Raw genomic sequence first — 17374 nt, 5'->3', positions numbered from 1 at the left:
GGACCCCAGTAAACCTCTTCCCCCAGCCAAACCTGTCATCACCCAATGAGCTCAAGAACAAAGTGGCCATGGTGGCAAGGAAGGAGGTCATATGGGGGCTCAGTAATATGAACATCCACTCACCAAAGCCAACTTGGCTACAACCATGGCTGAGTGTCCAATTTGCCAGCAGCAGAGACCAACATTTCGTCCCCAACATGGCACCATTCCCTGGGGTGATCAGCCAGCTACTTGGTGGCAGGTTAATTACACTGGATCACCTCCATCATGAAAGGGGCAGCATTTTGTTCTTACTGGAATAGATACTTTCTCTGGATACAGACTGGCCGTCCCTGCACTCAATGCTTCTGCCAAATCTGCTATCCGTGGACTTACAGAAGGCTTTATCCACCATCATGGTATTCCACACCACATTGTTTCTGATCAAGAAACTCACATTACATCAAAAGAAGGGTGGCAGTGGGCCCATGCTCATGGAACTCACTGGTCTTAACATGCTCCCCAACATCTTGAAGCAGCTAGTTTGACAGAATGGTGGACTGCCTTTTGAAGACTTAGTTACAGGGCCAGCTGGGTGGCAGAACCCTGCAGGGCTGGAACAAGATTCTCTAGAAGGTTGTATATACTCTGAATCAGTGTCCAAAATATAGTGCTATTTCTCCCACAGCCAGAATTCACAGGTCTAGAAATTAAGGGATGAAAGTGAGAGTGGCACTACTCACTGTTACCCCTAGTAAGCAAGGAAAAAAATGTCCATTCTCCTTATTCTTTTTTTTTTTTTTTGTGGTACACGGGCCTCTCACTGTTGTGGCCTCTCCCGTTGCGGAGCACAGGCTCCGGACGCGCAGGCTCAGTGGCCATGGCTCATGGGCCCAGCTGCTCCACGGCATGTGGGATCTTCCCAGACCAGGGCACAAACCCGTGTCCCCTGCATCGGCAGGCGGACTCTCAACCACTGCGCCACCAGGGAAGCCCCATTCTCCTTATTCTTATTCAACATAGCATTGGATGTCTTAGCCAGTGCAAAAAAGCAAAACTGAAAAGGAAGAAATAAAACTGCCTAACTAGCAAATGACATGATGGTCTATATAGAAAATCCCAAGGATCTACCAAGAAAACCCCAAGAACTAATAAGCGACTTCAGCAAAGTCACAGAATATAATATCAACACACAAAACTTCATTATATTTCCAGAAAGTATCAGTAAACATGTGACAATTGAAATTAAAAACACAATACCATTTACAATCACTCTAAAAATTATAATAAAGGACTTCCCTGGTGGCGCAGTGGTTAAGAATCCACCTGCCAATGCAGGGGACATGGGTTCGAGTCCTTGTCTGGGAAGATCCCACATGCTGCGGAGTAACTAAGCCCGTGTGCCACAACTACTGAGCCTGCGCTCTAGAGCCCACGAGCCATAACTAATGAGCCTGGGTACCACAACTACTGAAGCCCATGTGCCTAGAGCCTGTGCTCTACAACAAGAGAAGCCAACACAAGGAGAAGCCCACACACTGCAACGAAGAGTAGCCCCCACTTGCCGCAACTACAGAAAGATTGCAAGCAGCAATTAAGACCCAACGCAGCCAAAAATCTATACATATATATAAAATAAGTATAAATCTAATAACAAATGTGTAAGACTTACATGATGAAAATTACAAAGAATCAATGAAGTAACTCAAATATCTAAATAAATGACAGACATTCCATGTTCATGGACTAGAAACCTCAATATAGTAAAGACATCAATTCTCACATTCGTCTATAGGTTTAAACACAATTCCTATCAAAACCTCAGTAAATTATCTTTTTGTGGTTATAGACAATTTTACTGTTAAAATTTACATGGAAAGGCAAAGGACCTAGAAAAACCAAACAATTCTGAATAAGAATGAAGTGGGAAGAATCATTCTAGTCAATTTTAAGACTTACCATTTAGTTTAGTAATCAAGAGAGTATGAATTAGAGAAGAGACAGACACAGATACATGGAACAAAATAGAGAACCCCAAAATAAGCCCACCGAAAAATGTCCAATTTATTTTTGACAAAGGTGAAGAAGTAATTCAATAGCAGAAACACAGTCTTTTTCACAAACAGTGCTGGTGCAATTGGACATCAATAGGCAAAACAAAAAAACAAACAAAAAACCTTGACCTAAATCTCATACCTTATATAAAAATTAACTCAAAATGCACCATTAGTTTAAATGTAAAATCTAAACTATAAACCTTTTAGAAGAAAACATAAGAGAAGATCTTCACAAAGTAAGGCTAGGCAAAGAGTCCTTAGACGTGACATCAAACCATAATCCATAAAAAAAAAAACTGATAAATAGGACTGTTTTAGGGACAAAGTTTTATTCAGTTTGTCAATCTGTTCTAAAATACACTTTACTATGCATTTGCCATTTTATCTTCTAATATTTTCAATTTGACTCCCTCATTAGTCATTTCAAGCTCATGTGTGCTAAGCACTGTATTCCTATTGTACCAATGAAGAAAAAGATTTAGAGAAGTTAAGCAATTTGTTTCATGGTGAGTGGGAAAAACATGAGTTTGAATCCAGATAGTTCTATATTTAGACCCTATCCATATACTTTTAATGTCACTGTACTAACTCTAAAATCCAGAAAAATCCATCTGATCTCTTATATACTACTTGTGGAAGTGTAAATTGGAACCACAACCTGAGAGATCAAATTTTCGCATTATCAAGTAAGGTTGAAGATGCACAAAAGCTATCTAAGTGGAAACCCAGCGAGTTTGTTTAGATGGAAACACACAGGTTCCTTATCCTCCTTCCTAAATTAACCATTATTCTGAGTGTGCAAGTCATTCTCAGCAGCATACATACATGAAGTAAAACCATCTACAGAGTTGTCTATAACTGTCTCCAATTCCTCTCTTCCCATCTCTACTGAAGTTCTCCCATACGACTTTCATTTCCATCAATTCACTGAAAAGCTCTTTGTGAAGACCATCAATAAACTCTACACTGTCAAACCCAAAAGTAAATTCTCAGTCCTCATCTAAGCTGGTTTATAATCATTACTAAATTAATTACTCTCATTTTCTTCACTTCGTGTTCAGGATCTCTCTTGCTCCTAGGTCTCAGCCTATCTTACTAGAAATTCACTTTAAGCCTCTTTTGCTAGTTCTTCCTCATTTTCCTGACCCTAAGATCGAGACGTCCCATGGTTCAATCTTCAGACCTTTTCTCTTTCTGGCTACAGTGACATCCCTGGTGATCTCAATTAGGACCATAACTTTAAATATTACCTCTATGCTAATGATTCCTAAAACTTTTATCTCCAACCCAAATGCCCTCCCAAACTCTACACTCAACTTCTCCAGCTTGATGTTTAAGTGGCATCTCAGTTTAATATTTAATATGTCGAAAACTTAACGCTTGCTTTCCACCATCGCCACCACAACCTGCCTTCCCGCACTTTTCTTAATCTAACTTTTCTTAATCTCATAAAATATCCCTAGAGCTAATGCCACAAAGACAATACAAGATCATTATCCTAACCTCGTATGACATTTCAAACAACAAAAATATGGTAAGGGCACTAGTCTTGACTCAAGAGACCACTAGTGTTAGTTTTACTGTTAAATACATGACCTGGAATAAGAAAAGCATTAAGAATTCTTACATCTGTAAAATCACATAATTTTATGATTTATTTACTGAGTACATACTATATCTCAGACACTGAGGTAGTCACGGGATACAAATAATTACAAATAGATTAAGTACTGATATTCTTATTTTAGAATTGAAATGAATGTAAGGTCACCTAAATATTCCTATACCTTCATTAGGCACAATGAAAATATCCTGAAAAAGCAAATTAAGTATGTACCTTTCAGGGCTGTTGTCTTTTCTTTTTCATCTGGACCTCCCTGCTGGATGTGTGCCATGCTTATCCAAATTGGCAACAAAATTAAAGACCTCAAGGAAATAGACATCAATCTTCAGAAGACAGTCTAGAATGAATGAAAGCAATAAATTAAGCTCTACTCAATCCTACCTACTCCATGAGAAAGTCCTAGATCCTCCCAATTGGAATTAATCTCTCTATCCTGATTTCCCCACTGCACTTTGTTGATGCCTATACCACAGCACTTATCATAGCCTGCCTTGCATTACAGTTATTTATGTATTTGTCTGGGTCACCTAACAGATTACAAGCCCCAGGATAAAGGTATCAACTTTTTGTCATCTTGATGTCTCTCATATCACCAAACACAACACTATACACACAGGCACCTAATGCTGCTAAACTGAACTGAGCTAAACTTACTATTTAGGTGTAGTTCCCTATCATCTAATGTTCTTAAAATTATCTCCATGTAGTTTCTAAAACTTGACATTTCTTTTAAAATCAACTGTCAGCATGTGATGTACAAGGTCAGAATATTTTTTTTCCTGGGACATGCAGACAGGCAGAAGGAGAAAAATACTTAAGGTAGCCATAAATTACCTCGAGTGTAATTCAAAATACAACTTTAAGGGAAAAAATTAGCCCTTTTAAAATAAAAAACTATGTTAAATTCTATGTCTGGAAGCCATACTCTATAAATGGCACTCCAGTAAACAATCGTAATATAAACTTACGATTTATTAAAATCTAATGCTGCTCTGCCTTGGCCAAAAGGAAAGCATTTAAACTATAAATAGTTAGTTTCTCCCAGGGTGCCCACAAACAGGGAAAAAAACCCAAAACACTATTCCTAAAGTTTAAAAGAAAAGAATGCAACACATACAGTGGAAAAAAATTAAATGAAATTAAAAGTCAATCCATACTGTTAAGGAAATTACATAAAAACTGTGATAAACAAGATTGAATACTCCTCTGACTGATTTACTTACTACCCAAAAAGCAAACTTCAGTTTCCACTCAGAGGTATATTGTACAATTATCTTTAAAAACTGAGGCATTTTTATAATTAACAGAGTACAGCAGGAAATGCTTTAAAATAATAATAATAATACTTAAAATAATATTTTTAAACTATGAACATTCCTAGGGTCATAAATCAATGCTGCCCTTATCTCAATTCTAACTGTAGGTGGGGTAGTATAAGAAAAAGGGCCCTCTGGCTCTACTACTAACTAGCCATGTGTCCTTGACAAATTATTTAACTTCTCTAAGCCTCACTTTCCACATATGTAAAATGTAAATGATAATCATGCTTCCCTCATGGTGTTACAATGAGGTTAAATGTAGAACATTTAGTATAGTGCCTGATGCATAATTAAGTGTCCAACACATGTTGGTTTATATTTTTTAAATGTTGTAAATGTATCCTAGCTTCACTACTTAATAACAGCTCTGTGGCCAGGGACAAATCACTTAATATCCAAAAATCTTCAGATTCCTCATTTATAAAGTGTAGCTCATATAATAGTGGTTGAGAAGTAATATTACAGAAGGTGTGTACAGCTGATCATTGCTATTACTAGTGGTATTACTGTTTCTCAATAATGTGAGGTTTCCTAACCTAGGAATAACTAAAATATGAGACTATTTTTGACTGGGAAAGCATTTTCACTTAGCATGGAAGTAGCTGTTATTTTTCTTCTGCGAATAGGTAACTCAAAACTCTGTAAATTCTACATGGATGAAATATGTCTATATTCCTTCAAGACACGTATTTTTGTCTATAGGGTGGGCAATGTGCAAGGCACCAGGGTGCAATGGTGAGTAAAACATGGTCACTGCCCGGGTGGGGCTTACTCTCTCGTGACCAAATAAAACTACCAAATTGCCACAAATAAAATATATGAGACCCAGACTGATCATTACAACACTGTTATAAAAAAAGCTGGGCTTCCCTGGTGGTGCAGTGGTTGACAGTCCGCCTGCCGATGCAGGGGACATGGGTTCGTGCTCTGGTCTGGGAAGATCCCACATGCCGTGGAGCGGCTGGGCCCATGAGCCATGGCCACTGAGCCTGCGCGTCCAGAGCCTGTGCTCCGCAACGTGAGAGGTCACAAAAGTGAGAGGCCCGCATACCGCAAAACAAAAAAAGAAAAAGCAATATTTATAAGGGTTATCTATTTACATTCAGGAATTAGTTTTATCTGTCAAGTCCCACAAGTTTGTGTACAAGTTTCTCCGGCAAATCCTTATTATCTACCATCTTGTAGTAGAAATGAAAACAGAAATGTTCATAATGATAGAGATTCCATACAGTGCTCTTTGCTAACAATTCCAAAACCAAATTAACTATCTATAGGAGACTTCTTGCATTTTTTACTCTATCCCTCTGCCAATTCAGTTTTCTTCTAAATGTAAACTGTTAGGTTATTTTTCACTGGCCTCAAATTGTCTAATTTCTAAACAGAACAATTTATATTATTATTTCATTGTGACTGTTTCACTGAAGGCGAAATTATAAAATAGTTTCGATGCTAGAGTCATTTTCAAGATTCATATTTTAAAATTCTGGGGATCTAACGTACAGCATGGTGACTAAAGTTAACAATACTGTGCTGTATACTTGAAAGTTGCTAAGAGAGTAGATCTTAAAAGTTCTCACCACAAAACAAAAAGAAAGTAACTATGTGAGGTTACAGATGTGTTAACTAACCTTATTGTGTCAATATTTTGCAAAACATACATAAATCAAGTCATCACATTATATGTCTTAAATGCACAAAATGTTATATGTCAATTATATCTCAATAAAACTTGAAAAAAAGCTCTAACTGCTCTACAATGTTTAATAACACATTCTGCCTTTAAGACTTTGACCTTCATGAGGACAGGTATCATGACTGTCCCTAGCACAATGTCTGATACATTGTGGAGCTCAATGGATATTTGTCAAATTCACAAATAAATGAGTAAGAGATATAGGGAAAAAATACAATTCACATTTTAAAGAATCATTTTCAAGACTCCCAAGATCAAATATCAATTAATAATCATTATGCTTACTTTATACAAGACAACCCAAAAACACATGTTGCAATTCACTGAAGTGATGATATATAAGTTAGGAGACTACTAACTACTATCTTTGACCCTACACTTTATAGCAGCAGATACAAAGCAGGTAAGCATGAAGCAAACTGCCTATTGCCTTCTTATTCACTGTTAGATTTTTATCTTCTTGAGTTATTTTCCTTGGCTGTGGCACAGCTGGTGAAAGTAAATCAGGAACATTATAAATTCTCAATTTAGTTTTCCTCATAAAAATTCAGAGTTATAACAGCCTTGACCACAGATAAACACTACTGCAAATGCAGCCAGCAAGCCGTTTGATACATTTGATGTATATATATTAATACGTGCGCTCGACATAGTTTATTTAGTATTATCTGATGGAGGTTAGGTTATAGGGAATAAAGTGGTGGAAGGTTTTTACTGATGTGAACTGCGACACAGTTGACATGCTGTATACTTCATGATAACCACTGCTGTTTAAATATGGTTTCCTAGAAATGGTTACAATATAAACTAGATTCAAAACATCTCAGTTTGCGATTTCATTCTGCAAACTACACAAAGCAATTATCATATCTTCTTCCTTTCTATGGTTCCAACAGAGAATCCACTATGTATAAATAAAACTATAAATAACTTGTCATGTGTAATCTTTATCCAGTGAGCATTTCAAAACATGAAACAGTAGAATATTTTTTATTTGCCCTATTTCCTCAAAATATGGCATGAACACTTATAAAATGTACACAAAGATACACAGAAGCCTTAGTTTCCTACATCTGTTTGTTTTTAGGCTGGTATTAAATAGGACCTAGATATAAATTATTTTGCAACAGAAGGCCTTTCCACCTCACATTCTGAATGTAATGATGAAAGTACAAAACATCACAGGACGAGTAAAATTGGGTTAAGTCCCTGGGACCCCTGGAGCTGGTTTGGTCCCCCAAAGAATCTATGCTAAGTCAGGCTCTGAAATCCAGCTCATGAAAGCTTACTTGCAGTCAAAAACACAGTAATTGAACCGGTACCAGAGATTTAAGAAGAACCAAAACATCTAACCAAATTACAGTTAAAATATGCATGTTACTCAGAAGTTCCTCATCAGTGAAGTTTAGTTCATAACAATACGGGACAGTTTATAGTTCTGAGTCAATAGTGTGAAAAATGTATGTTTTGGAGAGAGAGTGTGTGTGATAGTGTGTGTGTGTGTGTGTGTGTGTGTGTGTGTGTGTGTACAGACATATGGGCACTGGGGAAGAGCCTAAAGAAGAATAAGGGCATCAGGCTGAAGAAGACATGAAAGACAAGGCCCAGGGTAATATGGGCTCTTAGTGCATAGAAAATGGTGACTTCTACAGAGAATGTAATCTATATGTGGGTCAAGGTTTAGCTCAGAGTAGGAATATCTTGTTCCAATCCAAACACACCTAAAGTAATTCCTTAGTTTCTCAAGCAAAGTGATGTTTTAGGTTTGGGAGGAGAAATTCAGGTTTTTAGCCTCAATTCCACCACCTAGTGGCTGAGTGATCTTGAGAAAGTCACAACTTCTCTAACCTAAGTAATGGGAATAACAAAGAAAATAAGAGCACTTCCCTTTACAGGGTGATTATGAAGATCATACGAAAAAATGTAGACAAAAACATTTTACAAACTATAAATTCCTTTATAAATATTAGTAATCCACATAACATTAGAAATAATTTGGTTCCAATTACTACGTGCTCAAACGCCAAAAAGGATATTCTCATCATCCAGCTTATAGGAATGAGAAACTTTCAATGTGTATCATTTGGGTGAATTCTTAGAATAAGAATAAACAGTTAAGCCCCATAATAAGTACTTGTTGAGTTGACTTGGGTTTCCAAGACTATATTGAATATAATTATAATGGAACTTAAATTAATTTTTAATATAATTTGTTTATATTCTTGTCTAATCTTATTAAAATGTATGTCTGGAAAAGTTCAAGTATGTGAGTTCTACCTTCATTCAGATTAAAGTTGTGTCCAAAGAAGAACACTATTCCAACTATCTCCTAAATGCACATGTTACAAAGTCACCAAGTCCTTTCACATCCATTAACTTATTAGGTCACTGCCACAACTGGCTGATAGAGTCAAACCACTCAACTTCAACTAGGAAAATAATTCTAGTTTCTTTATCCTACAAAAGGTTTTCACTCTTGTGTACTAATTTATGTCATCAGGGAGTATTACAATTTGGAGTTTAGGCAAGTTGGAGGAAGTTGATTACATATATATAGACAAAAGCTGTCCACCAAAATTGTCTCAGCCTATTTGGTTTGCTATTCAGAATTAAGATTGATAAAAATTACTCTCCATCATAATAGAATACTCCTCAGCCATAAAAAAGAACGAAATATTGCCATTTGCAGCAACATGGATAGATCTACAGAATGTTATACTTAGTGAAGCAAGTTAGACAGAGAAAGACAAATATTATATGGTACCACTTACATGTGGAATCTAAAAAATAAAACAAATGAATTGATATACAAAACAGAAACAGACATAGAAAACAAATTTATAGTTACCAAAAGGGGGAGCAGGGGGAAGGATAAATTAGGAGTATGGGATTAACAAATACAAACTACTATACATAAAATAAATAAGTGACAAGGATTTACTGTTTAGCATAGGAAACTATATTCAATATCTTGTAATAACCTTTAATGGAAAATAATCTGAAAAAAATATATATAACTGAATCATTTTGCACACCTGAAACTAACACAATATTGTAAATCAACTGTACTATAATAAAAAAATTAATAAATCAATAAAAAATGTAATCCCTAAACTGGAAACAAACTGAAACAAACTACTCATCAAGTTTGTTATACAACTATTAAAAACAAAAAATTACTCCCCATCATTCCTCACAGTACTTTGGCAAATCAAGCATCTAAAAGAAAGAGTCAAAAGTTAAGGAATATCAAATACAAAGATTTTACAAGAAACTAATATTGTACTACTGTGTCCTTTTAACAGGTTGTGAGCTCGGTAGTCATCAGGTTAGGTTTCATATTGCTTTCTGGTTAGCAAAAAGACAGAAACTCAACAAGGCTAGAGTGAAAACGTTAGAATATCTGCAAGACAATGCTAAAACTGAATCTAAGAAATTAAACATGGCTAACACAATTCTTTAGATAACTCTCAATTTTGAAGCCCCACAAAAGAAAAAATCATTTAAGTAGCCTTTTATGAAGTTTTCATAATATGGAACAGAAATAGCAGAGCTATGGCAGAGGACAAAATAATTCTCAAAAAGGAGATATGCTCAAAATTTCAGAAAAACAGAGTTAAATCAAACAAATAGTATCTTTTATAGGGGTCAAATTAAAATGTCATTAGCTACTTAAGAGACTCTATGGTAAACATGAACAATAAAATATAGCTAATATTATGAATGTACATACCTCCAGGCCAAATTGACCAAGCAGAAACTATCTTAAGATTTAAAAGTAGCCAAAACCATGAAATAACAGTGATAACATATTTGTAAAGCCTGAACCAAAATTTCTCATTCCATAAATACTCTTACTAGCATCTGTACTCAACTTTGTGAGCTCAAAGTTCAACCTGAATTTTAAAATATACTATGCATGTTGTAGACACTAAGATGACCCACCCTCTGCCCCCACCATGCCCCTTCAAGGGGAACTTGCTGCTCAGTACACTCAGCAAACAGCCTCAAGCTGTTCACCACTTAAGAGCCAGCCTCAGATGCAGAGCAATGCCTCACTCAAGGTCAGGCCTTTCCCAGGCTGACTGACCCTCAGGAGCTGACTGAACCAAGCGGGGAAACAAAGGCCCAGCCATTTCAGCCTGATGCAGGAGAAGCCTGACAGGCACTATTTGCTCCAGAGCTCGCTGCAAGGTTGGCTGAGGTTCTGTCAGGCCTGCATTTAGTTCAATTTCTCCCTTTGACCAATCCCGTTGTCCTCCTTGTTTTCACAAGCGTCGATCTCTAATAAACACCTTGCACTCCAAATTTTGTCTCAGCATCTGCTTCTGAAAAATCCAAGCTGCAACAATGTACTTTTCTAAATGATTTTTCTGCAAATTAAACAAAAAAAATTCTGATGCTGAGACTTTATATATCCAGACTTTATATATCCAGAATATATAAAGAACACTAGCAACTCAACAATAAAAAGACAACCTAATTTTAAAACTGACAAAGGATATGAATACACATCTCTCCAAAGAAGATATACAAATGACCAAAAAGCACAAAAAAGATATGCCCAGCACCATTAGTCATTATGAAAATGCAAATCAAAACCACAGTAAGATACCACTTCACACTCTATAACATGGCTGTAAGCAACAAGAAAAACAAATGCTGGTGAGAATGTGGAGAAATTGGAACCCTCATCCATTGTCAGAAGAAATGTAAACTGGTGTAGCCACTCACGAAAACAGTCTGAGAGTTCCTCAAAATGTTAAACATAGATTTACCAAAAGACCCAGCAATTCCACTTCCAGCTACATACCTAAGAGAAATCAAAACACATGTTCATACCAAAACTAACACATAAATGTTTACAGAAGCATTATTCGTAATTGCCGAAAAGCAGAAACAAATTAAATGTCTATCAAGTGACAACTGGATACACAAAATGTGGTATATATCCACATAACAGAATATTACTCACTAATTAATAAAAAGAATGAAGTAGTGACATATGCTACAACACGAACGACAATGAAAACATGATAAACAAGAGAAAGACCATATAGCGTATGATTCCATTTATGAAATGTCTAGAACAGGCAAATCCACTGAAACAGAAAGCAGATTAATAAGAGTTTTGGGGAGTTGGGGTGGGGGAGAGAATGAGAAGTGACTGCCAGTGGGTACTTAAGTTTCTTTTTGAGGTGATGATTCCAATAGTCCAAAAGAGATATGTTTACATTGGAGCAGTATTCCTCACTGTGTGTTAAGTGGCTCTCTCTCTCCAATCTCTTCTTTAAAGCTACCATGCCAAAGGTCAAGGCACAGTCTCAAAAGGGAGGAGGCTTGACCATTTCATTCATTCTTCTCTTTTCTTTCCATGAAAACAAAATTGTTAAGTGGACTTCAAGCAGACTCACTTAAAGAACTTCTCTCTTCAAATGTCCCTATCATCCCTTCCACCAGAGCCAGGATGGCAACCATCTAGGCCTGCTCTATCGAGACATTAGGGGCAAATATATTATTTCCTACATATAAAAGGTGAACATTATATATAAAGTTTTTGTGAACCACAGTACTCTAGCCTAGCTTGTTCTAGTTCTGTGCATTGAGGATTCTCTGTTAATGATAATTTGCCTCCCTGGCCTGGCCCTATCCCTTACATAAATCTTCCAGTGAGAATGTGGTCAGAGCACTGATTCACTTTGGTCATGATTTGTTAATTCTTTGGCCACATACCACCTAGAGTATCCCAATTTTACCCAATTTCTAATAAGGACTGAAATTTGGTAACAATTGCCTTATTATTATTATTATTATTGCAACTTATCCCACACATAATACTAACTTACTTCAAAGTTAGAAATGTACCACATACTATAGGGAAAAATAAAAATGAAGGAAGAACTTGAGCATATAATCAAGCAATTTATTCTGACGCCTGGTGAGCTATACTAATAACACCAGCAATAAAGTTTAATGGCAAAGTTAAGCTTTGTGGAGACCACGACTGTACTGTAAATAGGCATTTAAGTACCACTCATATCCAGTGTCTACTGACAGTGCACTCCTTATTGTTTATTTAAGGGGAAAATATCTGTGAAGGCTGACTTTACCTAAATGTGTTAACAACTGGGAATGTTATCACTTAAGTGCCTTCAGAATGAATGATTTTTTCTTTTTTTTGGCTTCTAGACTTCCCCAATTCTTTATGAAGTGCTAATACTTTCTAGAATTTAATGTCTGTACCATATTTCAAAAATGACCACATCCTGAGACCAACAGGTGATGAACTCAGAAAGACTTGGGAGGACTCTCTATTGCTGTGATACTACAAATATCTGATGTTAAATAAAGAGAATTAGAAATGTGAAACTTCAAATCACCTTTCTAAACTACCGTATTAGTTACAGTGGCTATTTACTTTATACAGAAAACAAGAAATACAATTCATATTGTGTAACTTGACTAAATTAACAAAGGATTTGAGGCAGCAAAATTCTCTTATTCCAAAACCAAAGAGCTTTGAACCCTCCTGGCTTCCACAAAATATTTTCCCCCACTAAAACAACCATCACTTAGCCACAATATTAATTACAGGAAGTTAATGCTGTGGCACTAAAGTTGTCAGCACAACGACACTTTGTGGAATGATAACCCATTTATATTATTAGACCTATGCTTAAACACAGTATGCCAGATGGCATTCATTACTATTGTCTACATAAGCACAAAGTAGTAGAATCCTTTCCTATGATCATGAGAGTAAAGAATTTTACAACTAGACTTTTTTTTCTTTATAATTTTTTATTGAAGTATAGCTGATTTACAATGTAGTGTTCATTACAGCTTTACAGCAAAGGGATTCAGTTGTACATGTATATATACATTCTTTTCTTTATATATTCTTTTACATCATGGTTTACAGGTGCTTGTATTAGCGGCAGTTTGGCAGAATAGTTAAGGTCTCAGATGCTAAAGCCTCGCTTTGTTCAAACACCAGCTCTGCCCCTTGCTAGCTGTGGAGGCCACGTGCCTTAGTTTTCCCATCTCTATAAAGGACAAATAATGGCACCTATCTCATAGCATTGTAAGAATTGAATGAGTTCATGTGTGAACAGGGCTTGGCCATGTAGCATGAAAGTCTTAACTGTAAGTATTTCTTTTTGTCATTTCTTTGTTTTGTTTTGTTTTTTAAGTATCATTTTATTGGAGTATAATTGCTTTACAATGGTGTGTTAGTTTCTGCCTAATAACAAAGTGAATCAGTTATACATATACATATGTTCCCATATCTCTTCCCTCTCACATCTCCCTCCCTCTCACCCTCCCTATCCCACCCCTCTGGGGGTCACAAACCACCGAGCTGATCTCCCTGTGCTATGTGGCTGCTTCCTACTAGCTATTTTATATTTGGTAGTGTATATCTGTCCATGCCACTCTCTCACTTCATCACAGCTTACCCTTTCCCCTCCCCATATCCTCAAGTCTATTCTCTAGTAGGTCTGTGTCTTTATTCCTATCTTACCCCTAGGTTCTTCATGACTTTTTTTTTTTTCTTAGATTCCATATATATGTGTTAGCATACGGTATTTGTTTCTCTTTCTGACTTACTTCACTCTGTATGACAGACTCTAGGCCCATCCACCTCACTACAAATAACTCAATTTCATTTCTTTTTATGGCTGAGTAATATTCCATTGTATATATGTGCCACATCTTCTTTATCCATTCATCCGACAAAGGACACTTAGGTTGTTTCCATCTCCTGGCTATTGTAGAGCTTCAATGAACATTTCGGTACATGACTCTTTTGAATTATGGTTTTCTCAGGGTATATACCTAGTAGTGGGATTGCTGGGTCATATGGTAGTTCTATTTGTAGTTTTTTAAGGAACCTCCATACTCTTCTCCACAGTGGCTGAACCAATTCACATTCCCACCAGCAGTGCAAGAGTGTTCCCTTTTCTCCACACCCTCACCAGAATTTATTGTTTCTAGATATTTTGATGATAGCCACTCTGACCGGCATGAGATGATATCTCATTGTAGTTTTGATTTGCATTTCTCTAATGATTAATGACGTTGAGCATTCTTTCATGTGTTTGTTGGCAGTCTGTATATCTTCTTTGGAGAAATGTCTACTTACGTCTTCTGCCCATTTGTGGATTGGGTTGTTTGTTTTTTTCATATTGAGCTGCATGAGCTGCTTGTAAATTTTGGAGATTAATCCTTTGTCAGTTGCTTCATTTGCAAATGTTTTCTCCCATTCTGAGGGTTGTCTTTTGGTCTTGTTTATGGTTTCCTTTGCTGTGCAAAAGCTTTGAAGTTTCATTAGGTCCCATTTGTATATTTTTGTTTTTATTTCCATTTCTCTAGGAGGTGGGTCAAAAAGCATCTTGCTGTGATTTATGTCATAAAGTGTTCTGCCTATGTTTTACTCTAGGAGTTTGATAGCGTCTACCCTTACATTTAGGTCTTTATCTATTTTGAGTTTACTTTTGTGTATGGTGTTAGGGAGTGTTCTAATTTCATACTTTTATAAGTACCTGTCCAGTTTTCCCAGCACCACTTATTGAAGAGGCTGTCTTTTCTTCACTGTATATTCTTGCCTCCTTTATCAAAGATAAGGTGACCATATGTGTGTGGGTTTATCTCTGGGCTTTCTATACTGTTCCATTGATCTAGCTTCCTGTTTTTCTGCCAGTACCATACTGTCTTGATTACCGTAGCTCTGTAGTATAGTCTGAAGTCAGGGAGCCTGATTCCTCCAGCTCCATTTTTCGTTCTCACGATTGCTTTGGCTATTCGGGGTCTTTTGTGTTTCCATACAAATTGTGAAATTTTTTGTTCTAGTTCTGTGAAAAATGCCAGTGGTAGTTTGATAGAGATTGCATTGAATCTGTAGATTGCTTTAGGTAGTAGAGTCATTTTCACAATGTTGATCCTTCCAATCCAAGTACATAGCATATCTCTCCATCTATTTGCATCATCTTTAATTTCTTTCATCAGTGTCTTATAATTTTCTGCATACAGGTCTTTTGTCTCCTTACCTAGGTTTATTCCTAGATACTTTATTCTTTTTGTTGCAATGGTAAATGGGAGTGTTTTCTAAATTTCACTTTCAGTTTTTTCATCATTAGTGTATAGGAATGCCAGAGATTTCTGTGCATTAATTTTGTACCCTGCTACTTTCTCAAATTCATTGATTACCTCTAGTAGTTTTCTGGTAGCATCTTTAGGATTCTCTATGTATGGTATCATGTCATCTGCAAACAATGATAGCTTTACTTCTTTTCCAATTTGGATTCCTTTGATTTCTTTATCTTCTCTGACTGCTGTGGCTAACACTTCCAAAACTATGTTGAATAAGAGTGTTGAGATTGGGCAACCTTATCTTGTTCCTGATCTTAGTGGAAACGCTTTCAGTTTTTCACCATTGAGGATGATGTTGGCTGTGGGTTTGTCACATATGGCCTTCATTACGTTGAGGAAAGTTCCCTCTATGCCTACTTTCTGCAGGGTTTTTATCATAAATGGGTGTTGAATTTTGTTGAAAGCTTTCTCTGCATCTATTGAGATGATCATATGGTTTTTCTCCTTCAATTTGTTAAAATGGTGTATCATGTTGATTGATTTGCATATATTGAAGACTCCTTGCATTCCTGGAATAAACCCCACTTGATCATGGTGTATGATCCGTTTAATGTGCTGCTGGATTCTGTTTGCTAGTATTTTGTTAAGGATTTTTGCATCTATGTTCATCAGTAATATTGGCCTGTAATTTTCTTTCTTTGTGACATCTTTCTCTGGTTTTGGTATCAGGGTTATGGTGGTCTCGTAGAATGAGTGTGGGAGTGTTCCTCCCTCTGCTATATTTTGGAAGAGTTTGAGAAGGATAGGTGCTAGCTCTTCTCTAAATGTTTGACAGAATTCGCCTGTGAAGACATCTGGTCCCGGGCTTTTGTTTATTGGAAGATTTTTAATCACAGTCTCAATTTCAGTGCTTGTGATTGGTCTGTTCATATTTTCTGTTTCTTCCTGGTTCAGTCTTGGCAGGTTATGCATTTCTAAGAATTTGTCCATTTCTTCCAGGTTGTCCATTTTATTGGCATAGAGTTGCTTGTAGTAATCTCTCATGACCCTTTGTATTTCTGCAGTGTCAGTTGTTACTTCTCCTTTGTCATTTCTAATTCTATTGATTTGAGTCTTCTCCCTTTTTTTCCTGATGAGTCTGGCTAATGGTTTATCAATTTTGTTTATCTTCTCAAAGAACCAGCTTTTAGTTTTATTGATCTTTGCTATTGTTTCCTTCATTTCTTTTTCATTTATTTCTGATCTGATCTCTATGATTTCTTTCCTTCTGCTAACTTTGGGGTTTTTTTGTTCTTCTTTCTCTAATTGCTTCAGGTGTAAGTTTAGGTTGTATATTTGAGATGTTTCCTGTTTCTTAAGGTAGGATTGTATTGCTATAAACTTCCCTCTTAGAACTGCTTTTGCTGCATTCCACAGGTTTTGGGTCATAGTGTTTTCATTGTCATTTGTTTCTAGGTATTTTTTGATTTCCTCTTTGATTTCTTCAGTGAACTCTTGGTTATTAAGTAGTGTATTGTTTGGCCTCCATGTGTTTTTATTTTTTACAGATCTTTTCCTGTAATTGATATCTAGTCTCATAGCGTTGTGGTCGGAAAAGATACTTGATATGATT

At 36.4% G+C, this 17374-nt stretch overlaps 1 protein-coding gene across 3 annotated transcripts in view; it reads right to left on the bottom strand.

Annotated features, from left to right (window-relative positions):
• Window positions 1-17374, bottom strand: part of ARB2A (ARB2 cotranscriptional regulator A) — a 434977-nt gene that overhangs the window by 392710 nt on the left and 24893 nt on the right. The window contains exon 2 of one of the 3 annotated variants that reach the window (XM_007469759.1): window positions 3874-3997. The exons of the other annotated variants lie outside the window; for them this stretch is intronic. Coding sequence (XP_007469821.1) covers window positions 3874-3979 — 106 coding nt within the window. The 5' untranslated portion in view covers window positions 3980-3997. The remainder of the gene's footprint in view (window positions 1-3873; window positions 3998-17374) is intronic. 3 annotated transcript variants of the gene reach the window in all.

This window comes from Lipotes vexillifer, unplaced genomic scaffold (genome assembly GCF_000442215.2).
Source record: "Lipotes vexillifer unplaced genomic scaffold, Lipotes_vexillifer_v1.1 scaffold67, whole genome shotgun sequence".
Classification (NCBI taxonomy): domain Eukaryota; kingdom Metazoa; phylum Chordata; class Mammalia; order Artiodactyla; family Lipotidae; genus Lipotes; species Lipotes vexillifer.
Note: the sequence above shows the minus strand (reverse complement) of the source record. Positions and strands in the feature narration are given on the sequence as shown.